This window comes from Rattus norvegicus, chromosome 10 (assembly GCF_036323735.1).
Source record: "Rattus norvegicus strain BN/NHsdMcwi chromosome 10, GRCr8, whole genome shotgun sequence".
Lineage (NCBI taxonomy): Eukaryota > Metazoa > Chordata > Mammalia > Rodentia > Muridae > Rattus > Rattus norvegicus.
Window position 1 is genome coordinate 12872062 of NC_086028.1, and position 27851 is coordinate 12899912.

The following is a 27851-nucleotide window of genomic DNA, read 5'->3' on the forward strand; positions in this document are numbered from 1 at the left end:
TCTTTGTATATATTGTATATTAGCCTCTATTTTTTATAATAAGATAAAATCATAACTCCTCAAATGTTTATCAGTTTGTGGTAGTAAAAATATTCTTTTGACTTTTCACATGCAGGGCATTATTCTTAACTTTTATGACTATACTATGCAGAAAATATCATGATATACTGGGGTATTTTACTAGCATTTGTCTACAACCACTCATTGACCAGCATTTCCTCTGGAAACCTAATTGTATTTGATGAGATGATTATAAGTGATTAGTAACATAATATTGTACAAAACTTTGCATTCCTATAAAAAAATCTAAAGTTTTAAATAGATGGATTTATTTAAAAATGGTGACAACTCTGGTTTGTAAATTTTAAAATACAGACTAAGAATTGTATTATACCTTAAAAATAAATGAGACAGTCTCTAAGCATGGTAAAGTATCATTGATAGTCACAGGAGTTAGCTCTCTCATATGATTGTGGCAGTCATTGGCTAGCTGCTCTCTCAGTCTTTGCACCACCTTTAGCCCTGCAGAATTTGTAGACAGGACAAATTTTGTGTTGAAGGTTTAATGGGTAGATTGACGTCTCTGTCTTTCCTCTGGAAATCCCACCTGGCTACAGAAGGCGATCCTTTCTTATAGAAATCTCAGCTATGTTCAGCACCATAGACTCCTGTATTAGCACCAGTCCCAGGCCTTCAACTAATCACCAGAAATGAGTCAACCTTGCCCATTTCCATTCTTACTCCCAGTCCTCTCCCAGCCTACTTTTCCACAGACATATCCACCATCATTATTATTCCCCCCTCATGCCCTCTCCTACCCAGATCCCTTTCTCCATCCACCTCTGAGGACAATTTAGTTTCCTGTTCTGAATGAGGTTCACACAACCTCCCTGGAACTGCCTTATCAACTGGTTTATTGGGTGTATAGACAGTAGCATGATGGTCCTGCACTTTATTGCTAATGTGCCCTGACAAGTTAGTACATACCTTAGGTGTCTTTCTGGCTCTGGGTTACCTCACTCCTGAGAGGCTTCATTGAGCAGCAAAAACTGGGTATCCCAACACACCAACAAGCAAGATTTGGATTTAAAATCACATCTCATGATGATAGCCACACACATATCTTCACAGGCCAACAGTTGCTTTTATAAGGTGCCATGAGACAAGTCTTCTGGTTTTCAATTTTAAATGAAATAAGAAATGAAAGCCATTGATGATTCAATCTACTCTCTGGTATAACATAGATTCTAATAAGGAAAAGACAATTCTTGAGTTCCATTGATAACCCTCTTCAAGAATTTTACTCTGGGATACAGAGATGACTCTGTGATTAAGATCATTGACTGCCCTTCCAGAGGTCCTGAGTTTAATTCCCACCAACCACATGACTCACAAGTATCTATAATGGGATCTGGTGCCCTCTTCTGGTGTGTCTGAAGGCAGCCACAGTGTACTCATATACATAAAATAAATCAATTTTTTAAAAAAGAATTCTTCTCCAAGCTAGAGAGATGACTCAGCAGTTGAAAACATTTTCTGCTCTTACAATACACCAGCATTCAATTCCTAGAACCCACACAGCGACTCACAACCATCCTTAACTCTACTTCCAGGGGATCTAATGCCTTCTTCTGATTTTTGCACTCAAAAGAGCATGTATATGCTGTAGAGACATGCATGCAGGCAATACAATCACACACATAAATTTTTTAATTAAAAAAAGTGACATAGTGGCACATCCCTGTAAACTGAACACTTGGGAGATAGAAGCAGGGAAATCAGAAGTTCAAAGCCCCAGCCTTAGCTACATACGGGGGCTACCATTACCCAAATGAGACCCTGTACACACAGACACACACACACACACACACACACACACACACACACACACACACTCACTCACCTTTTAACCTACAGGTGCTTTAAAGAAAAGGTTTTATTGTAAGGTGTTCATAAGGCATTTGATGTTTTGTATTGTAAAGTTCCTTTTCTGGATTTATACCATTAACTATCTATTAAAACACACACACGGAAGGGACCAATCAACAGCTCTTTGCACCCAAAGAGGGAGGGAGAGCTAAACCTTCAGAGGGGCAGACGTGCCTGGGAGGCCAGAAAAGTCTATACTCTGCCCACATTTCTGACTCCAGAGGAAAACACCTAACGCCATCTGGGACCCCGGTGCACAGGGGCACCAGGAAACAGCGGCGCAGGCCCTCCTGGTTGCCGCCCACACGGAAAGCTCAAAAGCAGCCCCCCCATGAGCAATTTGAACCGCGGGACCACAGGTAAGACCAACTTTTCTGCTCCAAGTGACCTGCCTGGTGGACTCAGGACACAGTCCCACAGGAACAGCTGAAGACCAGTAGGCAAGACAGACTACATGCCCGAAAGCAGAATACTCTGTTTCCATAACTGGCTGAAAGAAAACAGGAAAACAGGTCTACAGCACTCCTGACACACAGGCCTATAGGAAGGCCTAGACACTGTCAGAAATAGCAGAACAAGGTAACACCAGAGACAACCTGATGGCAAGAGGCAAGCGCAGGAACCCAAGCAACACAAACCAAGACTACATGGCATCATCAGAGCCCAATTCTCCCACCAAAGCAAACACTGAATATCCAAACACACCAGAAAAGCAAGATCTAGATTTAAAATCACATTTGATCATGATGCTGGAGGACTTCAAGAAAGGAATGAAGAACTCCCTTAGAGATACGCAGAAAAACATAAATAAACAAGTAGAAGCCTATAGAGAGGAATCACAAAAATCCCTGAAAGAATTCCAGGAAAACACAATCAAACAGGTGAAGGAATGAAAAATGGAAATAGAAGCAATAAAGATAGCACAAAGGGATACAACCCTGGATATAGAAAACCAAAGGAAGAGACAAGGAGCCGCAGATACAAGCATCACCAACAGAATACAAGAGATACAAGAGAGAATCTCAGGAGCAGAAGATTCCATAGAAATCATCGACACAACGGTCAAAGATAATGTTAAATGGAAAAAGCTACTGGTCCAAAACATACAGAAAATCCAGGATTTTCTGGTCCCTTTCAGGTCCCTGTTTCCCAGGCTATAGATAAAAGGATTCAGCATGAGAGTCTCCACTGTGTACAGCACAGTGGCTATCATGACCTTCTCAGATGAGTGGGAAGAGGAGGGATGGATGTACACAGTGATGATGGTGCAATAGAAGAGGCAGACCACAGCCAGGTGTGGGCCACATGTGGAGAAGGCTTTCCATCCTCCCCTGGGGAATGAAACATTCAGGACAGCACAGGTGATGTGGATGTAAAAGATACAAACAAACGGGATGACCATGATCACAGCTCCCTCTGTGTGACTCATCAGCTCATTGAGCTGTGTGTCTGTGCAGGAGAATTTCAGGAGGGGAGTCACATCACAGAAGAAGTGGGGGATGATGTTGTGCCCACAAAAGGAGAGTTGAGCCATGAGCAGAGTGTGTAAGAGGACATTCAGATTGGCAGTGACCCACGATCCAGCCACCATCAGGACACAGAGCTGATGGGTTATCTTTGTTGTGTAGTGTAATGGGTGGCATATGGCCACATATTGGACATAGGCCATCACAGACAGCAAGAAATTGTCCATGTCCACAAATGTGAAAAGGAAATACATCTGTGTGAGACACCCAGAGAAGTAAATGATCTGACTCCCAAGTAAGTGGTTGGCCAATACCTTGGGAACAGTGGTGGAGGAGAAGCAGACATCCACAAAGGAGAGGTTGCTGAGGGAGAAGTACATGGGGGGGTGCAGGCAGGAGTCTGTGCTGATGGCCAGGATGATGAGCAAGTTTCCTAGGACAGTGGCCAGGTACATGATGAGGAAGAGCGGGAGGAGTAGCTGCTGCTGCTGGGGCTGCCTGGAGAATCCCAGGAGGAGGAATTCAGTGACACTCAACTGGTTGGTGTTGCTCATGAGCCTGAGACCACCAAAGCAAATAGAAGACAATAAAGTCAAAATCTTGATGGGCATGGGCATGCTGTGTCAGGCAAGGTCACATTAGCAAATCAATTCATAGAGTGCATAACATGGAAGGGATATGCCCACCTCATCCGCACATCTTCATTCCAACACTCAGCCATGATGTATTACCTACCTGAGCATTCCTCAGGCCGCACAGCCTCTAAGACTAGGTGCATATAGGTTCACACCTCTCAGCTCCCCCTTCATCTCAGACAGCTCAGAACAACATCAGAGTAATGATGTCTTAGTTCTGCCTTTAACTTAGATAATAACCAATGGATTCGGGGCTTTTAAATTATCCCCTGCCTCTGGAAGAAGTTGCAAGGAGGTTGCTAAAATAACTTCGTCTCTGAATAATCGAATGTTTATGTCCTCACTGCTGCAACCTTACCTGGAGGGAGGTTGATTATCCAATGCTGTTCAGCTTGACCGAATTGCAGAGTCTGGAAACACTGGCAAGCTCTGAGCAAGTGAGGGGCAGGTGTTTGAGTTCATGGTTTTCTGAGTAGGAAAGATCTTCTAAAGAATCACAGAACAGTCATTTACAGAAGTCTCTTTGGCCACTGAGACCAGAATCCCTCAGAACTTTATAAAGACAAGACAAGAGAAACCCCCAACTACATCTTTGGCTCCTTTGGACCAAACGACAATGACAGAGAATATTATCAAAGTTTACATACAATGGTTTGCTTAAAATGTACAAGTTTCAGAAATGAGTTCACCTTGGTAGACACAGATTTTAGATGGCATTATATACCACAAAATTCTCATCACCTTGATGATCTGAGCCTTTGTCTATTGGTATGGAAAGGAAATTTTTGCATTCTTGCATATGCTATGTAATCTTTGCTTTCTTGGGTTCTGTCATCTTTAGCAGTGATCAGTGAGGTCACATCATCATCTTTAATTTGAGCCAGAGATAATAAGGGCATGTACTGAGCTGGAATATTTACATGAAGATTTGAATCAAGGGAAGCCAGCACCTAAGGGGCACTGTGTTGATTTTTAAAAAAAATCACAATAGTTCAGTTTTACTAAATGAAGACTCAGGAGACAGATATTGTGATCAAAGTACTAGCTCAAGAGAGGTAGAAAACCACACAGCTGACCTCCCTCCTCAACTGATGCTCAGCAAGAAAAACCAACTCCTTCTCTGAGTCCTCCGACTCTGACTCCTCCGACTCCTCTGACTCCGACTCCTCCGAATCCTCTGAATACTTCTGCTCTTGCTCCTCCTTCCACTTATCCACATTGACTTTAAAAACCTCTCAAACCGAATATCCCTACTATGTCTCTCTATCCAATCTTCCTGACTTCCTCTTACTCTCTATGGTTTTTTCTCCTATGTTCACACCCTGTGAACTGGGTGTTTGCTCTGCCTCTTGACCTAGTGTTGACTTTCTCACACTAAACAGAAAAGTCTTGGATTAAAAGGGTGTTCTAGAGCTGAGCCACACTACAGCCAGAAACAGGTTTTTCCAGTTCACAATATCTGGGGTCACCATGTGGTCAAATGTCCAACACAGCACTGTCTATGAGGCATGTGGCCTTTATAGTCAATGCCTTCTCCAACTTACATAGGTTACTGCTTTCTGGAAATGGAACCCCTATACCACATATTTTCAATATGGTGAAGCTGGGAAGACATGTTCCTAAAACACACACACACATACACACACACACACACACACACACACATACACACACACACACACACACACACACACACACGGGTACACATGCCTTCAGAGCATGTGGAAGTAGGGGGAACTTCTATCTGTTTGTATCACTGTCGATGGACCATAGTGAGTAACTCTAACCCTTTCTGCTTCCCCCATTCTTATCTGAAAAGCACACGAAGAGTAGAAAAGGAAGCAAGCAAACAGACTTGATGGCACACAGCTATAATTCCTGGAGAGTCTAGGCAGAAGAGTTACAATTTGGAGAGTTACCTCAGATTCATAGTAGGGGAAAGAAAGGAGAAATGGGCAAGAGGAAGGAGGAATTATATTTGAGTTGTTTTCTGATGACTTTCTATTTCCACTCATATTTTGCTGAAAAATATTCATAGTTTTATTTCAGAGAAACAAAGTGTGCCTATTTATAGCAGGAAAGATTTCTGTTTGTATGTAGGGGTAGGTAGTTGTGTGTATATGTAAATGTGTTTGTATGTCCATATGTATGCATTTGTATTTATATATTTGTGTTTTGTACGAGTATGTGTGCTTGTATATGCCTATGTATATGTTTGTACATATGTATACATGCTTATATGTGTATGTGTGTGTACATTTATATGTATGTGTTTTATGTGTATGTGAGGGTATGTGCACATGTGTGTATCTGTATATGTATGTTTATGTACATATGTGTGTATTGCAGTATGTGTGCATATGTGTATATGTGTGTATTTGTATGTGCATATGTGCATTTGTATATAAGTATATATTTGTATATGCATAAGACTGTATATATATATTTGTGGTTTTGTTTGTGTATATGTGTTTGTATATGCATATGTATGTTTGTACATACATATGTATATTTGTATGTGTACATGTGTTTGAACGTTTATATGTATGCATTTTGTGTGTATATATGTATATGTGCATGTGTGTCTATTTGCATGTGCATATGTATGTATTTTATGTGTATATGTGTGTATGTGCATATGTGTCTGCTTGCATGTTCATATGTGTGTGTTTATATGTGCATATGTGTGCTTGTATATGTTATGCTGCTTGTTTTAAAAACAAATTCACAAAGGTTTGATTTTATCAGTGAGGACTCAAAAGTCAGATGCTGGGATGAAAGTTTGCTAGCTCAGAGAAGCAGAGAAAGCACTCAGCTGACTTTCCTACTTCACTGCCAGCACAAAAGGAAAAAAATCTTCTTTATATTTTCCATAGTATCTTAAATACCCTTGAACTCAAAGACCCTCCTTTCCTTTTCCTCGATTTCTTAATGTTCACTTCCTGTCAACTAGCTGCTTGCTCTGCCTCTTGACCAATGATCGACTTTATTTATGCCTGTTAAAAGAAAGCTCTTGGATTAAAGTCATCTACTTGGTCTAAACCACACCGCAACAAGAAACATATTTTTCCCATTCAAGATATTGGGGTGGATCTTCCTGGTTGGTGCCGCCGCGGAGAGCTCATAGGCAGCACCCCACGAGCAAACTTGAGCCTTGGGACCACAGGTAAGACCAACTTTTCTGCTGCAAGCGAACTGCCTGGTGAACTCAGGACACACAGAGGCAAAATTCCTCTAGGACCGGGCTCTTCTGGTATTTAGCGGGGGGGTGGGGGAGGCGGATCCCTGCCCGCAACAGCTCTCTGCTCCCAAAACCCATGGGAGAGACCTCACCGCCTGGTCAGGTGGGCACTCCTGAGGCTGCAGAGCGGAAGAGACCACCAACACTGCCCACCCCTGCTCACAACCCTGGCCCAAGAGGAAACTGTATACAGCCTCTGGGTTCCCGTAGAGGAGGGCCCAGGAACAGCAGGTCCACTGCGTCTGAGACACCGCCAGAGCCTGAAGGGACCGACCAGATAAACAGTTCTCTGCACCCAAATCCCATGGGAGGGAGACCTAAACCTTCAGAGAGGCAGAAACACCTGGGAAACCAGAAGAGACTGCACTCTGCACACATCTCTGACGCCAGAGGAAAACACCAAACGCCATCTGGAACCCTGGTGCAGGGAAGCTCCTGGAAAGGGTGGCGCAGATCTTCCTGGTTGCTGCTGCCACAGAGAGCTCATAAGCAACACCCCACGAGCAAACGTGAGCCTCGGAACCACAGGTAAGACCAACTTATCTGCTGCAAGTGACCCACCTGGTGAACTCAAGACACAGGCCCACAGGAACAGCTGAAGACCTGTAGATAGGAAAAACTACACGCCCGAAAGCAGAACACTCTGTCCCCATAACTGGCTGAAAGAAAACAGGAAAAACAGGTCTACAGCACTCCTGACACAGGCTTATAGGACAGTCTAGCCACTGTCAGAAATAGCAGAACAAAGTAACACTAGAGATAATCTGATGGCAAGAGGCAAGCGCAGGAACCCAAGCAAAAGAAACCAAGACTACATGGCATCATCGGAGCCCAATTCTCCCACCAAAGCAAACACGGAATATCCAAACACACCAGAAAAGCAAGATCTAGTTTCAAAATCATATTTGATCATGATGCTGGAGGACTTCAAGAAAGACGTGAAGAACTCCCTTAGAGAACAAGTAAAAGCCTACAGAGAGGAATCGCAAAAATCCCTAAAAGAATTCCAGGAAAACATGAATAAACAAGTAAAAGCCCATAGAGAGGAATCACAAAAATCCCTGAAAGAATTCCAGGAAAACAATCAAACAGTTGAAGGAATTAAAAATGGAAATAGAAGCAATCAAGAAAGAACACATGGAAACAACCCTGGATATAGAAAACCAAAAGAAGAGACAAGGAGCTGTAGATACTAGCTTCACCAACAGAATACAAGAGATGGAAGAGAGAATCTCGGGAGCAGAAGATTCCATGGAAATCATCGACTCAACTGTCAAAGATAATGTAAAGCAGAAAAAGCTACTGGTCCAAAACATACAGGAAATCCAGGACTCAATGAGAAGATCAAACCTAAGGATAATAGGTATAGAAGAGAGTGAAGACTCCCAGCTCAAAGGACCAGTAAATATCTTCAACAAAATCATAGAGGACATTTCCCTAACCTAAAGAAAGAGATACCCATAAGCATACAAGAAACCTACAGAACTCCAAATAGATTGGACCAGAAAAGAAACACCTCCTGTCACATAATAGTCAAAACACCAAAGGCACAAAATAAAGAAAGAATATTAAAAGCAGTAAGGGAAAAAGGTCAAGTAACATATAAAGGCAAACCTATCAGAAACACACCAGACTTTTTGCCAGGACCTATGAAAGCCAGAAGATCCTGGACAGATGTCATACAGACCCTAAGAGAACACAAATGCCAGCCCAGGTTACTGTATCCTGCAAAACTTTCAATTAACATAGAAGGAGAAACCAAGACATTCCATGACAAAACCAAATTTACACAATATCTTTCTACAAATCCAGCACTACAAAGGATAATGGTAAAGCCCAACATAAGGAGGCAAGCTATACCCTAGAAGAAGCAAGAAACTAATCGTCTTGGCAACAAAACAGAGAGAAGAAAAACACACAAACATAACCTCACATCCAAATATGAATATAAAGGGAAGCAATAATCACTATTCCTTAATATCTCTCAACATCAATGGCCTCAACTCCCCAATAAAAAGACATAGATTAACAAACTGGATACGCAACGAGGACCTTGCATTCTGCTGCCTACAGGAAACACAACTCAGAGACAAAGACAGATACTACCTCAGAGTGAAAGGCTGGAAAACAACTTTCCAAGCAAATGGTCTGAAGAAGCAAGCTGGAGTAGCCATTCTAATGTCGAATAAAATCAATTTTCAACTAAAATTCATCAAAAAAGATAAGGAAGGACACTTCATATTCATCAAAGGAAAAATCCACCAAGATGAACTCTCAATCCTAAATATCTATGCCCCAAATACAAGGGCACCTACATATGTAAAAGAAACCTTACTAAAGCTCAAAACACACATTGCACCTCACACAATAATACTAGGAGATTTCAACACCCCACTCTCATCAATGGACATATCATGGAAACAGAAATTAAACAGAGACGTAGATAGACTGAGAGAAGTCATGAGCCAAATGGACTTAACAGATATTTATGGAACATTCTATCCTAAAGCAAGAGGATATACCTTCTTCTCAGCTCCTCATGGTACTTTCTCCAAAATTGACCGTATAATTGGTCAAAAAACAGACCTCAACGAGTACAGAAAGATAGAAATAATCCCATGCGTGCTATCGGACCACCACGGCCTAAAACTGGTCTTCAATAACAATAAGGAGAAAGAAACAGACCGGATAAACAGTTCTCTGCACCCAAATCCCGTGGGAGGGAGAGCTAAACCTTCAGAGAGGCAGACAAGCCTGGGAAACCAGAAGAGACTGCTCCCTGCACACACATCTCGGACGCCAGAGGAAAAAGCCAAAGACCATCTGGAACCCTGGTGCACTGAAGCTCCCGGAAGGGGCGGCACAGGTCTCCCTGGTTGCTGCCGCTGCAGAGAGCCCCTGGGCAGCACCCCACGAGCGAACCTGAGCCTCGGGACCACAGGTAAGACCAAATTTTCTGCTGCAAGAAAGCTGCCTGGTGAGCTTGGGACACGGAAGCAGAATTTCTCTAGGAGGCACGGTCTGTGTTTACCGGAAGTCCCACACCCGCGGATCCCGGCCCGCAGCAGCTCTCTGCTCCCAGACCTGGTGAGAGAGAGACCCAACTGCCTGGTCAGGTGGGCACTCCTGAGGCTGCAGAGCGGAAGAGACCACCAACACTGCTCACCCCTGCCCACATCCCTGGCCCAAGAGGAAACTGTATAAGGCCTCTGGGCTCCCGTGGGGGAGGGCCCAGGAGCGGCAGGACTTCTGCGCCTGAGACACCGCCGGAACCTGAAAGAAACAGACCGGATAAACAGTTCTCTGCACCCAAATCCCGTGGGAGGGAGAGCTAAACCTTCAGAGAGGCAGACAAGCCTGGGAAACCAGAAGAGACTGCTCCCTGCACACACATCTCGGACGCCAGAGGAAAAAGCCAAAGACCATCTGGAACCCTGGTGCACTGAAGCTCCCGGAAGGGGCGGCACAGGTCTTCCTGGTTGCTGCCGCTGCAGAGAGCCCCTGGGCAGCACCCCACGAGCGAACCTGAGCTTCGGGACCACAGGTAAGACCAAATTTTCTGCTGCAAGAAAGCTGCCTGGTGAACTCAAGACACAGGCCCACAGGAACAGCTGAAGACCTGTAGAGAGGAAAAACTACACGCCGGAAAGCAGAACACACTGTCCCCATAACTGACTGAAAGAGAGGAAAACAGGTCTACAGCACTCCTGACACACAGGCTTATAGGTCAGTCTAGCCACTGTCAGAAATAGCAGAACAAAGTAACACTAGAGATAATCTGATGGCGAGAGGCAAGCGCAGGAACCCAAGCAACAGAAACCAAGACTGCATGCCATCATCGGAGCCCAATTCTCCCGCCAAAACAAACATGGAATATCCAAACACACCAGAAAAGCAAGATCTAGTTTCAAAATCATATTTGATCATGATGCTGGAGGACTTCAAGAAAGACATGAACACACTTAGGGAAACACAGGAAATCATTAATAAACAAGTAGAGGCCTACAGAGAGGAATGGCAAAAATCCCTGAAAGAATTCCAGGAAAACACAATCAAACAGATGAAGGAATTAAAAATGGAAATAGAAGCAATCAAGAAAGAACACATGGAAACAACCCTGGATATAGAAAACCAAAAGAAGAGACAAGGAGCTGTAGATACAAGCTTCACCAACAGAATACAAGAGATGGAAGAGAGAATCTCAGGAGCAGAAGATTCCATAGAAATCATTGACTCAACTGTCAAAGATAATGTAAAGCGGAAAAAGCTACTGGTCCAAAACATACAGGAAATCCAGGACTCAATGAGAAGATCAAACCTAAGGATAATAGGTATAGAAGAGAGTGAAGACTCCCAGCTCAAAGGACCAGTAAATATCTTCAACAAAATCATAGAAGAAAACTTCCCTAACCTAAAAAAAGAGATACCCATAGGCATACAAGAAGCCTACAGAACTCCAAATAGATTGGACCAGAAAAGAAACACCTCCCGTCACATAATTGTCAAAACACCAAACGCACAAAATAAAGAAAGAATATTAAAAGCAGTAAGGGAAAAAGGTCAAGTAACATATAAAGGGAGACCTATCAGAATCACACCAGACTTCTCGCCAGAAACTATGAAGGCCAGAAGATCCTGGACTGATGTCATACAGACCCTAAGAGAACACAAATGCCAGCCCAGGTTACTGTATCCAGCAAAACTCTCAATTAACATTGATGGAGAAACCAAGATATTCCATGACAAAACCAAATTTACACAATATCTTTCTACAAATCCAGCACTACAAAGGATAATAAATGGTAAAGCCCAACATAAGGAGGCAAGCTATACCCTAGAAGAAGCAAGAAACTAATCGTCTTGGCAACAAAACAAAGAGAATGAAAGCACACAAACATAACCTCACATCCAAATATGAATATAAAGGGAAACAATAATCACTATTCCTTAATATCTCTCAATATCAATGGCCTCAACTCCCCAATAAAAAGACATAGATTAACAAACTGGATACGCAACGAGGACCCTGCATTCTGCTGCCTACAGGAAACACACCTCAGAGACAAAGACAGACACTACCTCAGAGTGAAAGGCTGGAAAACAACTTTCCAAGCAAATGGTCAGAAGAAGCAAGCTGGAGTAGCCATTCTAATATCAAATAAAATCAATTTCCAACTAAAAGTCATCAAAAAAGATAAGGAAGGACACTTCATATTCATCAAAGGAAAAATCCACCAAGATGAACTCTCAATCCTAAATATCTATGCCCCAAATACAAGGGCACCTACATACGTAAAAGAAACCTTACTAAAGCTCAAAACACACATTGCACCTCACACAATAATAGTGGGAGATTTCAACACCCCACTCTCATCAATGGACAGATCATGGAAACAGAAATTAAACAGTGATGTCGACAGACTAAGAGAAGTCATGAGCCAAATGGACTTAACGGATATTTATAGAACATTCTATCCTAAAGCAAAAGGATATACCTTCTTCTCAGCTCCTCATGGTACTTTCTCCAAAATTGACCATATAATTGGTCAAAAAACGGGCCTCAACAGGTACAGAAAGATAGAAATAATCCCATGCGTGCTATCGGACCACCACGGCCTAAAACTGGTCCTCAATAACAATAAGGGAAGAATGCCCACATATACGTGGAAATTGAACAATGCTCTACTCAATGATAACCTGGTCAAGGAAGAAATAAAGAAAGAAATTAAAAACTTTTTAGAATTTAATGAAAATGAAGATACAACATACTCAAACTTATGGGACACAATGAAAGCTGTGCTAAGAGGAAAACTCATAGCGCTGAGTGCCTGCAGAAAGAAACAGGAAAGAGCATATGTCAGCAGCTTGACAGCACACCTAAAAGCTCTAGAACAAAAAGAAGCAAATACACCCAGGAGGAGTAGAAGGCAGGAAATAATCAAACTCAGAGCTGAAATCAACCAAGTAGAAACAAAAAGGACCATAGAAAGAATCAACAGGACCAAAAGTTGGTTCTTTGAGAAAATCAACAAGATAGATAAACCCTTAGCCAGACTAACGAGAGGACACAGAGAGTGCGTCCAAATTAACAAAATCAGAAATGAAAAGGGAGACATAACTACAGATTCAGAGGAAATTCAAAAAATCATCAGATCTTACTATAAAAACCTATATTCAACAAAATTTGAAAATCTTCAGGAAATGGACAATTTCCTAGACAGATACCAGGTATCAAAGTTAAATCAGGAACAGATAAACCAGTTAAACAACCCCATAACTCCTAAGGAAATAGAAGCAGTCATTAAAGGTCTCCCAACCAAAAAGAGCCCAGGTCCAGATGGGTTTAGTGCAGAATTCTATCAAACCTTCATAGAAGACCTCATACCAATATTATCCAAACTATTCCACAAAATTGAAACAGATGGAGCCCTACCGAATTCCTTCTACGAATCTACAATTACTCTTATACCTAAACCACACAAAGACACAACAAAGAAAGAGAACTTCAGACCAATTTCCCTTATGAATATCGACGCAAAAATACTCAATAAAATTCTGGCAAACCGAATTCAAGAGCACATCAAAACAATCATCCACCATGATCAAGTAGGCTTCATCCCAGGCATGCAGGGATGGTTTAATATACGGAAAACCATCAACGTGATCCATTATATAAACAAACTGAAAGAACAGAACCACATGATCATTTCATTAGATGCTGAGAAAGCATTTGACAAAATTCAACACCCCTTCATGATAAAAGTCCTGGAAAGAATAGGAATTCAAGGCCCATACCTAAACATAGTAAAAGCCATATACAGCAAACCAGTTGCTAACATTAAACTAAATGGAGAGAAACTCGAAGCAATCCCACTAAAATCAGGGACTAGACAAGGCTGCCCACTCTCTCCCTACTTATTCAATATAGTTCTTGAAGTTCTAGCCAGAGCAATCAGACAACAAAAGGAGATCAAAGGGATACAGATCGGAAAAGAAGAGGTCAAAATATCACTATTTGCAGATGATATGATAGTATATTTAAGTGATCCCAAAAGTTCCACCAGAGAACTACTAAAGCTGATAAACAACTTCAGCAAAGTGGCTGGGTATAAAATTAACTCAAATAAATCAGTTGCCTTCCTCTATACAAAAGAGAAACAAGCCGAGAAAGAAATTAGGGAAACGACACCCTTCATAATAGACCCAAATAATATAAAGTACCTCGGTGTGACTTTAACCAAGCAAGTAAAAGATCTGTACAATAAGAACTTCAAGACACTGAAGAAAGAAATTGAAGAAGACCTCAGAAGATGGAAAGATCTCCCATGCTCATGGATTGGCAGGATTAATATAGTAAAAATGGCCATTTTACCAAAAGCAATCTACAGATTCAATGCAATCCCCATCAAAATACCAATCCAATTCTTCAAAGAGTTAGACAGAACAATTTGCAAATTCATCTGGAATAACAAAAAACCCAGGATAGCTAAAGCTATCCTCAACAATAAAAGGACTTCAGGGGGAATCACTATCCCTGAACTCAAGCAGTATTACAGAGCAATAGTGATAAAAACTGCATGGTATTGGTACAGAGACAGACAGATAGACCAATGGAATAGAATTGAAGACCCAGAAATGAACCCACACACCTATGGTCACTTGATTTTTGACAAAGGAGCCAAAACCATCCAATGGAAAAAAGATAGCATTTTCAGCAAATGGTGCTGGTTCAACTGGAGGGCAACATGTAGAAGAATGCAGATCGATCCATGCTTATCACCCTGTACAAAGCTTAAGTCGAAGTGGATCAAGGACCTCCACATCAAACCAGACACACTCAAACTAATAGAAGAAAAACTAGGGAAGCATCTGGAACACATGGGCACTGGAAAAAATTTCCTGAATAAAACACCAATGGCTTATGCTCTAAGATCAAGAATTGACAAATGGGATCTCATAAAACTGCAAAGCTTCTGTAAGGCAAAGGACACTGTGGTTAGGACAAAATGGCAACCAACAGATTGGGAAAAGATCTTTACCAACCCTACAACAGATAGAGGCCTTATATCCAAAATATACAAAGAACTCAAGAAGTTAGACCGCAGGGAAACAAATAACCCTATTAAAAAATGGGGTTCAGAGCTAAACAAAGAATTCACAGCTGAGGAATGCCGAATGGCTGAGAAACACCTAAAGAAATGTTCAACATCTTTAGTCATAAGGGAAATGCAAATCAAAACAACCCTGAGATTTCACCTCACACCAGTGAGAATGGCTAAGATCAAAAACTCAGGTGACAGCAGATGCTGGCGAGGATGTGGAGAAAGAGGAACACTCCTCCATTGTTGGTGGGATTGCAGACTGGTAAAACCATTCTGGAAATCAGTCTGGAGGTTCCTCAGAAAATTGGACATTGAACTGCCTGAGGATCCAGCTATACCTCTCTTGGGCATATACCCAAAAGATGCCTCAACATATAAAAGAGACACGTGCTCCACTATGTTCATCGCAGCCTTATTTATAATAGCCAGAAAATGGAAAGAACCCAGATGCCCTTCAACAGAGGAATGGATACAGAAAATGTGGTACATCTACACAATGGAATACTACTCAGCTATCAAAAACAACGAGTTTATGAAATTCGTAGGCAAATGGTTGGAACTGGAAAATATCATCCTGAGTGAACTAACCCAATCACAGAAAGACATACATGGTATGCACTCATTGATAAGTGGCTATTAGCCCAAATGCTTGAATTACCCTAGATCCCTAGAACAAACGAAACTCAAGACGGATGATCAAAATGTGAATGCTTCACTCCTTCTTTAAATGAGGAAAAAGAATACCCTTGGCAGGGAAGGGAGAGGCAAAGATTAAAACAGAGACTGAAGGAACACCCATTCAGAGCCTGTCCCACATTTGGCCCATACATATACAGCCACCCAATTGGACTAGATGGATGAAGCAAAGAAGTGCAGACCGACAGGAGCCGGATGTAGATCGCTCCTGAGAGACACAGCCAGAATACAGCAAATACAGAGGCGAATGCCAGCAGCAAACCACTGAACTGAGAATAGGTCCCCTATTGAAGGAATCAGAGAAAGAACTGGAAGAGCTTGAAGGGGCTCGAGACCCCAAAAGTACAACAATGCCAAGCAACCAGAGCTTCCAGGGACTAAGCCACTACCTAAAGACTATACATGGACTGACCCTGGACTCCGACCCCATAGGTAGCAATGAATATCCTAGTAAGAGCACCAGTGGAAGGGGAAGCCCTGGGTCCTGCTAAGACTGAACCCCCAGTGAACTAGTCTATGGGGGGAGGGCGGCAATGGTGGGAGGGTTGGGAGGGGAACACCCATAAGGAAGGGGAGGGGGGAGGGGGATGTTTGCCCGGAAACCGGGAAAGGGAATAACACTCGAAATGTATATAAGAAATACTCAAGTTAATAAAAAAAAAAAAAAAAAAATAACAATAAGGGAAGAATGCCCACATATACATGGAAATTGAACAATGCTCTACTCAATGATAACCTGGTCAAGGAAGAAATAAAGAAAGAAATTAAAGACTTTTTAGAATTTAATGAAAATGAAGGTACAACATACCTAAACTTATGGGACTCAATGAAAGCTATGCTAAGAGGAAAACTCATAGCGCTGAGTGCCTGCAGAAAGAAACAGGAAAGAGCATATGTCACTAGCTTGACAGCACACCTAAAAGCTCTAGAACAAAAAGAAGCAAATACACCCAGGAGGAGTAGAAGGCAGGAAATAATCAAACTCAGAGTTGAAATCAACCAAGTAGAAACAAAAAGGACCATAGAAAGAATCAACAGAACCAAAAGATGGTTCTTTGAGAAAATCAACAAGATAGATAAACCCTTAGCCAGACTAATTAGAGGACACAGAGAGTGTGTCCAAATTAACAAAATCAGAAATGAAAAGGGAGACATAACTACAGATTCAGAGGAAATTCAAAAAATCATCAGATCTTACTATAAAAGCCTATATTCAACAAAACTTGAAAATCTGCAGGAAATGGACAATTTCCTAGACAGATACCAGGTACCGAAGTTAAATCAGGAACAGATAAACCACTTAAACAACCCCATAACTCCTAAGGAAGTAGAAGCAGTCATTAAAGGTCTCCCAACCAAAAAGAGCCCAGGTCCAGACGGGTTTAGTGCAGAATTCTATCAGACCTTCATAGAAGACCTCATACCAATATTATCCAAAATATTCCAAAAGATGAAACAGATGGAGCACTACCGAATTCCTTCTATGAAGCCACAATTACTCTTATACCTAAACCACACAAAGACCCAACAAAGAAAGAGAACTTCAGACCAATTTCCCTTATGAATATCGATGCAAAAATACTCAATAAAATTCTGGCAAACCGAATCCAAGAGCACATCAAAACAATCATCCACCATGATCAAGTAGGCTTCATCCCAGTCATGCAGGGATGGTTTAATATACGGAAAACCATCAACGTCATCCATTATATAAACAAACTGAAAGAACAAAACCGCATGATCATTTCATTAGATACTGAGAAAGCATTTGACAAAATTCAACACCCCTTCATGATAAAAGTCCTGGAAATAATAGGAATTCAAGGCCCATACCTAAACATAGTAAAAGCCATATACAGCAAACCAGTTGCTAACATTAAACTAAATGGAGAGAAACTTGAAGCAACCCCACTGAAATCAGGGACTAGACAAGGCTGCCCACTCTCTCCCTACTTATTCAATATAGTTCTTGAAGTTCTAGCCACAGCAATCAGACAACAAAAGGAGGTCAAGGGAATACAGATCAGAAAAGAAGAAGTCAAAATATCACTATTTGCAGATAATATGATAGTATATTTAAGTGATCCCAAAAGTTCCACCAGAGAAATACTAAAGTTGATAAAAAAAACTTCAGCATAGTGCCTGGGTATAAAATTAACTTAAATAAATCAGTAGCCTTCCTCTACACAAAAGAGAAACAAGCCAAGAAAGAAATTAGGGAAACGACACCCTTCATAATAGACCTAAATAATATAAAGTACCTCGGAGTGACTTTAACCAAGCAAGTAAAAGATTTGTACAATAAGAACTTCAAGACTCTGAAGAAAGAAATTGAAGAAGACCTCAGAAGATGGAAAGACCTCCCATGCTCATGGATTGGCAGGATTCATAGAGAAAAATGGCCATTTTACCAAAAGCGATCTACAGATTCAATGCAATCCCCATCAAAATACCAATCCAATTCTTCAAAGAGTTAAACAGAACAATTTGCAAATTCATCTGGAATAACAAAAAACCCAGGATAGCTAAAACTATCCTCAACAATAAAAGAACTTCAGGGGGAATCACTATCCCTGGACTCAAGCAGTATTTCAGAGCAATAGTGATAAAAACTGCATGGTATTGGTACAGAGACAGACAGATAGACCAATGGAACAGAATTGAAGACCCAGAAATGAACCCACACACCTATGGGCACTTGATTTTTGACAAAGGAGCCAAAACCATCCAATGGAAAAAAGATAGCATTTTCATCAAATGGTGCTGATTCAACTGGAGGTCAACATGTAGAAGAATGCAGATTGATCCATGCTTATCACCCTGTACAAAGCTTAAGTCCAAGTGGATCAAGCACCTCCACATCAAACTAGACACTCTCAAACTAATAGAAAAAAACTAGGGAAGCATCTGGAACACATGAGCACTGGAAAAAATTTCCTGAACAAAACACCAATCAATGGCTTATGCTCTAAGATCAAGAATCGACAAATGGGATCTCATAAAACTGCAAAGTTTCTGTAAGGCAAATGACACTGTGGTTAGGACAAAATCGCAACCAACAGATTGGGAAAAGATCTTTACCAATCCTACAATAGATAGAGGCCTTATATCCAAAATATACAAAGAAATCAAGAAGCTAGACCTCACGGAGACAAATAACCCTATTAAAAAATGGGGTTCAGAGCTAAACAAAGAATTCACAGCTGAGGAATGCCAAATGGCTGAGAAACACCTAAAGAAATGTTCAACATCTTTAGTCATAAGGGAAATGCAAATCAAAACAACCCTGAGATTTCACCTCACACCAGTGAGAATGGCTAAGATCAAAAACTCAGGTGACAGCAGATGCTGGCGAGGATGTGGAGAAAGAGGAACACTCCTCCATTGTTGGTGGGATTGCAGACTGGTACAACCATTCTGGAAATCAGTCTGGAGGTTCCTCAGAAAGTTGGACATTGAACTGCCTGAGGATCCAGCTATACCTCTCTTGGGCATATACCCACAAGATGCCCCAACATATAAAAGAGACACGTGCTCCACTATGTTCATCGCAGCCTTATTTATAATAGCCAGAAGCTGGAAAGAACCCAGATGCCCTTCAACAGAGGAATGGATACAGAAAATGTGGTACATCTACACAATGGAATATTACTCAGCTATCAAAAACAATGACTTTATGAAATTCGTAGGCAAATGGTTGGAACTGGAAAATATCATCCTGAGTGAGCTAACCCAATCACAGAAAGACATACATGGCATGCATTCATTGATAAGTGGCTATTAGCCCAAATGCTTGAATTACCCTAGATGCCTAGAACAAATGAAACTCAAGACGGATGATCAAAATGTGAATGCTTCACTCCTTCTTTAAAAGGGGAACAAGAATACCCTTGGCAGGGAAGAGAGAGGCAAAGATTAAAACAGAGACTGAAGGAACACCCATTCAGAGCCTACCCCACATGTGGCCCATACATATACAGACACCCAATTAGACAAGATGGATGAAACAAAGAAGTGCAGACCGACAGGAGCCGGATGTAGATCGCTCCTGAGAGACACAGCCAGAATACAGCAAATACAGGGGCGAATGCCAGCAGCAAACCACTGAACTGAGAATAGGACCCCCGTTGAAGGAATCAGAGAAAGAACTGGAAGAGCTTGAAGGGGCTAGAGACCCCATATGTACAACAATGCCAAGCAACCAGAGCTTCCAGGGACTAAGCCACTACCTAAAGACTATACATGGACTGACCCTGGACTCTGACCTCATAGGTAGCAATGAATATCCTAGTAAGAGCACCAGTGGAAGGGGAAACCCTGGGTCCTGCTAAGACTGATCCCCCAGTGAACTAGACTGTTGTGGGGAGGGTTGCAGGGGGGGGAGGATGGGGAGGGGAACACCCATAAGGAAGGGGAGGGAGGAGGGGGATGTTTGCCCGGAAACCGGGAAAGGGAATAACACTCGAAATGTATATAAGAAATACTCAAGTTAATTTTTAAAAAAAGGGGGGGGGGACAAGAATACCCTTGGCAGGGAATAGAGAGGCAAAGATTAAAACAGAGACAGAAGGAACACCCATTCAGAGCCTGCCCCACATGTGGCCCATGCATATACAGCCATCCAATTAGACAAGATGGATGAAGCAAAGAAGTGCAGGCCGACAGGAGCCGGATGTAGATCGCTCCTGAGAGACACAGCCAGAATACAGCAAATACAGAGGCGAATGCCAGCAGCAAACCACTGAACTGAGAATAGGACCCCCGTTGAAGGAATCAGAGAAAGAACTGGAAGAGCTTGAAGGGGCTAGAGACCCCATATGTACAACAATGCCAAGCAACCAGAGCTTCCAGGGACTAAGCCACTACCTAAAGACTATACATGGACTGACCCTGGACTCTGACCTCATAGGTAGCAATGAATATCCTAGTAAGAGCACCAGTGGAAGGGGAAGCACTGGGTCCTGCTAAGACTGAACCCCCAGCGAACTAGATTGTTGGGGGGAGGGCAACAAGGGGGGGGAGGATGGGGAGGGGAACAACCATAAAGAAGAGAAGGGGGAGGGATTAGGGGGATGTTTGCCCAGAAACCGGGAAAGGGAATAACACTCGAAATGTATATAAGAAATACTCAAGTTAATAAAAAAAAAAAGATATTGGGGTGCACAATGTGACCATATTTCCTACACCAAATGCTTGTATGCAGGTATGTATATATCTGTTTGTGCAATCATGTATATATGTGTATGTTTGTGGGTGCTTGTTTGTGTGTACCTGGGTGTGTATTATGTGTGTGGTTGTGAGGGTATAGGTATATACAGGGGTATGTATGTGTGTTGTGATGGGTGTATATGTGTGTTACTTTGGGTGTGTATGTGTGTATGTTCCAGGTGCATATGCATATAGAGGACCAAAGTTGGTGTCAGGAGTCCTAGTTACTGTTCTATTGCTATGAAGAAACCATAGCCAAAGTAACTTTTACAAAAGGAAACATTTAATTAGGGCCTCTTTCGTACTGTTAGAGGGTTAGTCCATGATCATTATTTTGGAAAGCAGACAGGCTCCACTCTGGAGCAGTGGCTGAGAGCTTTACATCCTGATCCACAGACATCAGGGAGATAGAGAAGGACAGAGACAGAGAGACAGAGACAGAGAGAGGAGACTGGGCCTGCTGAAGGCTTTTGAAAACTCAAAGCCCACCCCCAGTAACACACCTCCTACAACAAGGCCACACCTCTTTTTTATTGAGTATTTTATGTATTTACATTTCAAATATTATCCCCTTTCTATCAGTTCTCCCCTCTTCTATCCCCCCTGCTTCTATGAGAATGCTCCCCCTCCCACCCACCCACTCCCACCTATACAGGGAAAACAAAAGGCCAAACCACTTAATCCTTCTCAAAATAGTCCACCAACTAGGGACTAGACATTCAAGTATATGAGCCCATGGGAAACATTCTCATTCAAGCCACCACACCAGGTATCTTCCTCAATTGCCCTCCACCTTATATTTATAGGCCAGGACTCCTGCTGACCCCAGCAATCACCAATCATGACTAGTCTAACTAGCTGGCTTGCCTTAGGGATACTCTGTCCCTCCCTCTCCAAGCATAGTATTACAGGCAGCCATCATGCTGGCATGGATTTTACATGGGTCTAGGAATCGGGACTCGTTCCTCATATTTGCATGGTAAATATTTACACACTGTACCTTCTACAGAGTCCCAATAGAAAGAATTTGTAATAAGTGAATCTTGATTCAGCAGTTGGTGAATGTGTGAAAAACAAATTGTACTATCCCTTCCTGAAGTGTACCATTTTGGGGCTGGAAGCACTGGGGTCAGGGACAGCAGCTGAAGTTCCTGACAGTTGTCCCAGAATGGCAAACTACAGCACCCAGCATTTGCTTCCATTATCCAGATCTGGTTCCCAAATGGATGATCTTCCGAGGCTGGGTTCAAATGCTCTCCAGGGAAACAGAACCAACACATAAAAGTATAAAGTACATATTCTAATATACACACACAGGCACAGGCACAGGTACACGCACACACACACACACACACACACACACACACACACACACACACGACGATGGTGATGGTGATGATGATGATGATGGTGATGATGATGATGATGATGATGATGATGATGATGATGATGATGATGATGATTTCTGTGACCATCTGAGATCCATTAAAAAGACCTCATCTCAAAACAGCATAGAATGAACTATATTGGTTTTTTTCCATAGTACAAATAATAGAGAAGACTAACCACAGAGACTTTACTTTAAAAAGCAATAACTTCTGACAGGTAGTGGTGGAGCGTGACTTTAATCACAGCACTACGGAGGCAGAAGCAGGTGTATCTCTGAGTTCGAGGCCAGTCTGGTCTACAGAGTTCCAGGTCAGGCAGGAGTGCCTAAAAAAACTCTCTCAAATCAAGCAAACAAAAAAACAAGTTTTTAGAAAGCAATAATTTCTATCCTCTTCTATTCATTGGTCAACTGTGGGTCATCGGGACAAGAAACTAGGTACTCTCATCCTGGATCTCTGTGTGAAGAGTCACATTATGAGAGTGCACTCTGAAGGATGAGTCAGATGTACAACATGGATTTGACCACTGTAATAAATACTTATGTAATCTTGATATGAAAATGCACATGTAACATCTGTCTCCCAAACCGATCTCCTATTATAACAGGGGCTTCTCTCAGAGGCTGTGAGGTGGCTCAGGTTATAAAGGCAGTTTCACAAGGACTGACTATATGAGTTGGGTTCCTGGGACCCACACAGTTGAAAAGAGATAAATGACTCCTGCAAGTTGTGTCATTTACATACATACACACACACACACACACACACACACACACACACACATACAAATACATTGAAATAAAGACAAAAAATATATTTGAATGCATATACTTGGGACATGGTCTCACTGTGAAACCTTAACTGGCCTTGGGCTCTCTATGTAGACCAGCTGTCCTCAAACTCATAGACATCCACCTTCAATCTGTGTGTGGCACAACACTTAAAACACAACACAGCTCAAAAATAATTCTTCTTTAAACAGTAGATAGTTCACTATGTAAGGAGCTTCCCTTCCAAGCAAAAAAGACTAATTTAACGTAAAAGACAGGAATCAGTTCAGCACTTTTGTAATCCCAGGCTGAGTGGATGAAAACCAGATGATCCAGAGGTACAGTTGGCCAGCCAGGCTAGCCTGATTGAAGAGTCTATGGTCCCCTGAGAGGTACTATCTCAAAAAGAGGGTGTATGGCTCCTGAGACATGAGATTCAAGATAGATAGATGGCTGTCCTCTATTCACATATTCGCAAACATATACCAACATAATCATGCAGCAGGAGAGACAGACTGACATACAAAAAGTTAGGACTTGACATGCACATGAAATAGTTTCGTAGTTCATCTGAATGTCTGTAGAATGTAGTTTGGTGGTTGAGTTTCCACAGCATGTGCTGAGTTCCATCCCAAGAATCCCAAAACCAAACAACACAAGACCAATTCCATCATTTGATATATCCACCCATGCACCTAGTGAATGAGCGTCCCCTAAGAAACAATGACTAAATTATTTTGTGACTGAGCCTACCAGAATCCAGTTGCTAAATAGTGCTCAATTCTGAAATGTGGTAGGGAACAGGGATCAGTCCAACTCTTCTTACTGAACAGAAAAAGTACTTCGGTGGACCAGTTTTTGTAGAGCCCCTTTCAGGTCCCTGTTCCTCAGGCTGTAAATAAAAGGGTTCAGCATGGGAGTCACCACTGTGTACAACACAGTGGCTGCCGTGTCCTCTGATGAATGGAAAGATGAGGGGTTGAAATACATAGCGATAATGGTGCCATAGAAGAGGCAGACCACAGCCAGGTGGGAGCCACAGGTGGAGAAGGCTTTCCAACCTCCCTTTTGGGAAGAGACTCTCAGGACTGCACAGGTGATGCGAATGTAGGAGATCAGGATGCACACAAATGGGGTGACTATGATTACAGCTCCCTCTGTGTGAATAATCAGCTCATTGAGGTGTGTGTCTGAGCAGGAGAGTTTCAGGAGAGGAGTCACATCACAGAAGAAGTGGGGGATGATGTTGTCCCCACAGAATGAGAGTTGAGCTATGAGCAGAGTGTGTAAGAGGACATTCAGATTGGCAGTGACCCACGATCCAGCCACCATCAGGACACAGACCTTATGGGTCATCTTTGTTGTGTAGTGTAATGGGTGGCATATGGCCACAAATCGGTCATAAGCCATCACAGCCAACAGGAAATTGTCCATGTCCACAAACGTGAAAAGGAAATACATCTGCGTGAGACACCCAGAGAAGGAAATGGCCTGACTCCCAAGTATATGGTTGGCCAATACCTTGGGGACAGTGGTGGAGGAGAAGCAGACATCCACAAAGGACAGGTTGCTGAGGAAGAAGTACATGGGGGTGTGCAGGCGGGAGTCTGTGCTGATGGCCAGGATGATGAGCAGGTTTCCCAGGACAGTGGCCAGGTACATGGTGAGGAAGAGCAGGAAGAGGAGCTGCTGCTGCTGGGGCTGCCTGGAGAGTCCCAGGAGGAGGAATTCAGTGACACTGGACTGGTTGGTGCTGCTCATGAGCCTGAGGCCACAGATGCAAATAGAAGACAATAAAGTCAAACCTTTGATGGGCAGTGTCACACTGTGATAGGGTACCAGGCAGGGTCACTATGTGATAGAGCACTGATAAACTGGATTAACAAATCAATGCACAGATTTAGTAAGACAGAATATACTCACCCCATCTACACATATTCATCCCAACACTCACCTATCTGAGAATCCCTCAGTCCATACAGCCTCTAAGACTAGCTATGTACAGGTTTATCAGCTCTTTCTTCACCTCAGACACAGGTCAGAATAAAATCAGGGTAACAGTTTGTTAGTTCTGTCTTTAACTCAGATGATAACCAATGAATTCAGGGCTTCTAAATTGCCTCTGGAAGAAGTTGCAAGGAGGTTGCTAAAATAACTTCACCTCTGAATAATCAATTGTTTATGTCCTCACTGCTGCAACCTTACCTGGAGGGAGGTTTGTGCTATCCAATCTGTTAAGTGTTGCCTAATTGCAGGGTCCGTGAAGTCTGGAAACAATGACAAGCCCTGAGCAAGTGAGGAGCAGGTGTTTGGGTTCATGATCTTCTGAGCAGGAAAGATGTTCTTAAGAATCACAGAACAGTCATTTACAGAAGTCTCTTGGTGCACTGGGACCAGAATCCCTCAGAGCCTCATTAGAGACAAGAAGAGAGAAATTCCCATCTACATCTTTGGCCCCTTTGGACCAAGTGATGATGACAAAGACTGTTATCACAGTTGACATGCCAAGATTTGTTCGCAATGCACAAACTTCAGAAAAGAGTCCACCTTGGTAGACTCATATCCCAGATGGCATTATATATCCCATCAAATCTCATAACTTTTATGATCTGAGCCCGTGCCTGCTGGTATGGAGAAGAAATTTGTATTCTTGTATGTGTGATGTAATCTTTGTTTTCCTTTGCTCTGTCATCTTTAGGAGTCATACCATCTTCAGTTTGAACCAGGAATAATGAGGGTGTATACTGAACTGAGTCAGTTAAATGAGGGTTTGAAGTAAGGGTATCCAGCACCTAAGAGGCACTGTGCTGTTTTGAAACAAAGTCCCAATAGTTCAGTTTTACCAAATGAACACTCAGAAGCCAGGTGGTATGGTATGATCATGCCTACTAGCTCAGAGAAACAGAGAAAACACAGAACTGACCTTCCTTCCTCCTCAACTGATGCTCCAGAAAGATAGAGCTCCTTCCTCTTAGCCATGCTGTCTATTAAAACTTCTCTAACTGAATGTCCTCACTTTGATTCCTTTGTGTCTCTCTATGTTCCTCCAGACTTCCTCCGACTCATTACAGCTTTTCCTATGTTCACTCCCTGTCAACTGGGTGCTTGCTCTGCCTCTTGACTTATTGTTGACTTTATTTCATTTTTTTTCCTAAACAAAAAGGCTTTGGATTAAAAGTGTGTGCTAGGGCTGAGCCACAACAGAACCAGAAATAGGTTTTTTCCAGTTCACAATCTCTGGGATCACAGTGTGATCAAATGTCCTGCACAGCACTGTCTGTGAGGCACTTGATCTTTACAGTAGATGTCTTTTCCAACTCACACAGGTTACTGCTTTCTGGAAATGGAACCCCTATACCACATATTTTCTTTTTCGTGAAGCTAGGAAGACATGTTCCTAACACACACACACACACACACACACACACACACATACACACACACATACACACACACACACTTGCCTCCCCAACATGTGAAAGTATCGGAAGGTTCCATTTGTTTATATCACTGTGGCGATGGACCACAGTGAGTAACTCTAACCCTTTCTGCTTCCCCCATTCCTATCTGAAGAGCAGACAGAGAGTAAAGAAGGAAGCAGGCACACAGGTGTGATGGCACACAGCTGCAATTCCTGGAGAGTTGAGGCAGAAGAGTTATAATTTGGAGTGTTGCCTGAGATTCATAGTAGGGGAAAGAAAGGCGGAGTAGGCAGAAGAAGAAGAAAAGAAGGAGGAGAAATTATTTCAAGAAAGCCCTCCTTTTATCCAGTTCTTGATTTGAGTTTTTTCTGATGACATTCTATTTTCAGCCTTATTTTCTCAAAATTCATATATATATATGAATACAAAAACAAAAAAATACAGAAACAAATTGTGCCTAGTTTATAGCAGGAAGGATTCATGTTTGTGCATGTGTGTGTGTGTTTATGTGTGTATTGTGTACTTGGTGCATATATATATATATATATGTACATATATATATATATATATGTTTGTAAGTTTATATGTATGTTCAGGGGGTAAATATGTGGTATAATATATATAGATGGAGATTTCATATGCATATGGAGGCCCAAAATTGGTGTCAGGTGTCCTAGTTACTGTTCTATTGCTCTGAAGAAACACCAGGGTCAAAGTAACTCTTACAAAAGCAAGCATTTCCATACATATTCAGCCACCCAATTAGATAAGATGGATGGAGCAAAGAAGCGCAGGCCAACAGGAACCGGATGTAGATCTCTCCTCAGAGACACAGCCAGAATACAACAAATACAGAGGCGAATGCCATCATTAAGCCACTGAACTGAGATCGGGACCCCCGTTGAAGGATTCAGAGAAAGGACTGAAAGAGCTTGAAGGGGCTTGAGACCCCATATGAACAACAATGCCAAGCAACCAGAACTTCCAGGGACTA

General features: G+C 42.2%; 1 protein-coding gene and 1 pseudogene across 2 annotated transcripts; both read right to left on the reverse strand.

The window, feature by feature from the left end:
- Or1f37-ps1 (olfactory receptor family 1 subfamily F member 37, pseudogene 1) lies at nt 3053-3949 on the reverse strand (annotated as a pseudogene).
- On the reverse strand, nt 14854-25196 carry Or1f33 (olfactory receptor family 1 subfamily F member 33). Of its 2 annotated transcripts, XM_063268532.1 has the most exons (2): nt 24288-25196; nt 14854-15004 (listed from the first exon to the last, which is right to left on the reverse strand). In XM_063268532.1, exons 1-2 carry the CDS (start codon nt 25194-25196, stop codon nt 14927-14929), a joined length of 987 nt encoding a protein of 328 aa, XP_063124602.1. In that variant the 3' UTR covers nt 14854-14926. The 2 variants fall into 2 exon arrangements, with proteins under 2 accessions (XP_063124602.1, NP_999993.1); NM_214828.1 differs by lacking the exon at nt 14854-15004 and having other exon boundaries at nt 24258-25196.
- Nucleotides 25197-27851: the final 2655 nt, after the last annotated feature.

Coding starts and splice junctions, on each gene's coding strand:
- Or1f33 (XM_063268532.1), bottom strand. CDS start 25,196: ATGAGCAGCACCAACCAGTCCAGTGTCACTGAATTCCTCCTCCTGGGA. Junction 15,005..24,287: donor AAGGGGCTCTACAAAAACTG/GTCCACCGAAGT, acceptor GTTGCCCTCCAG/TTGAACCAGCACCATTTGCT.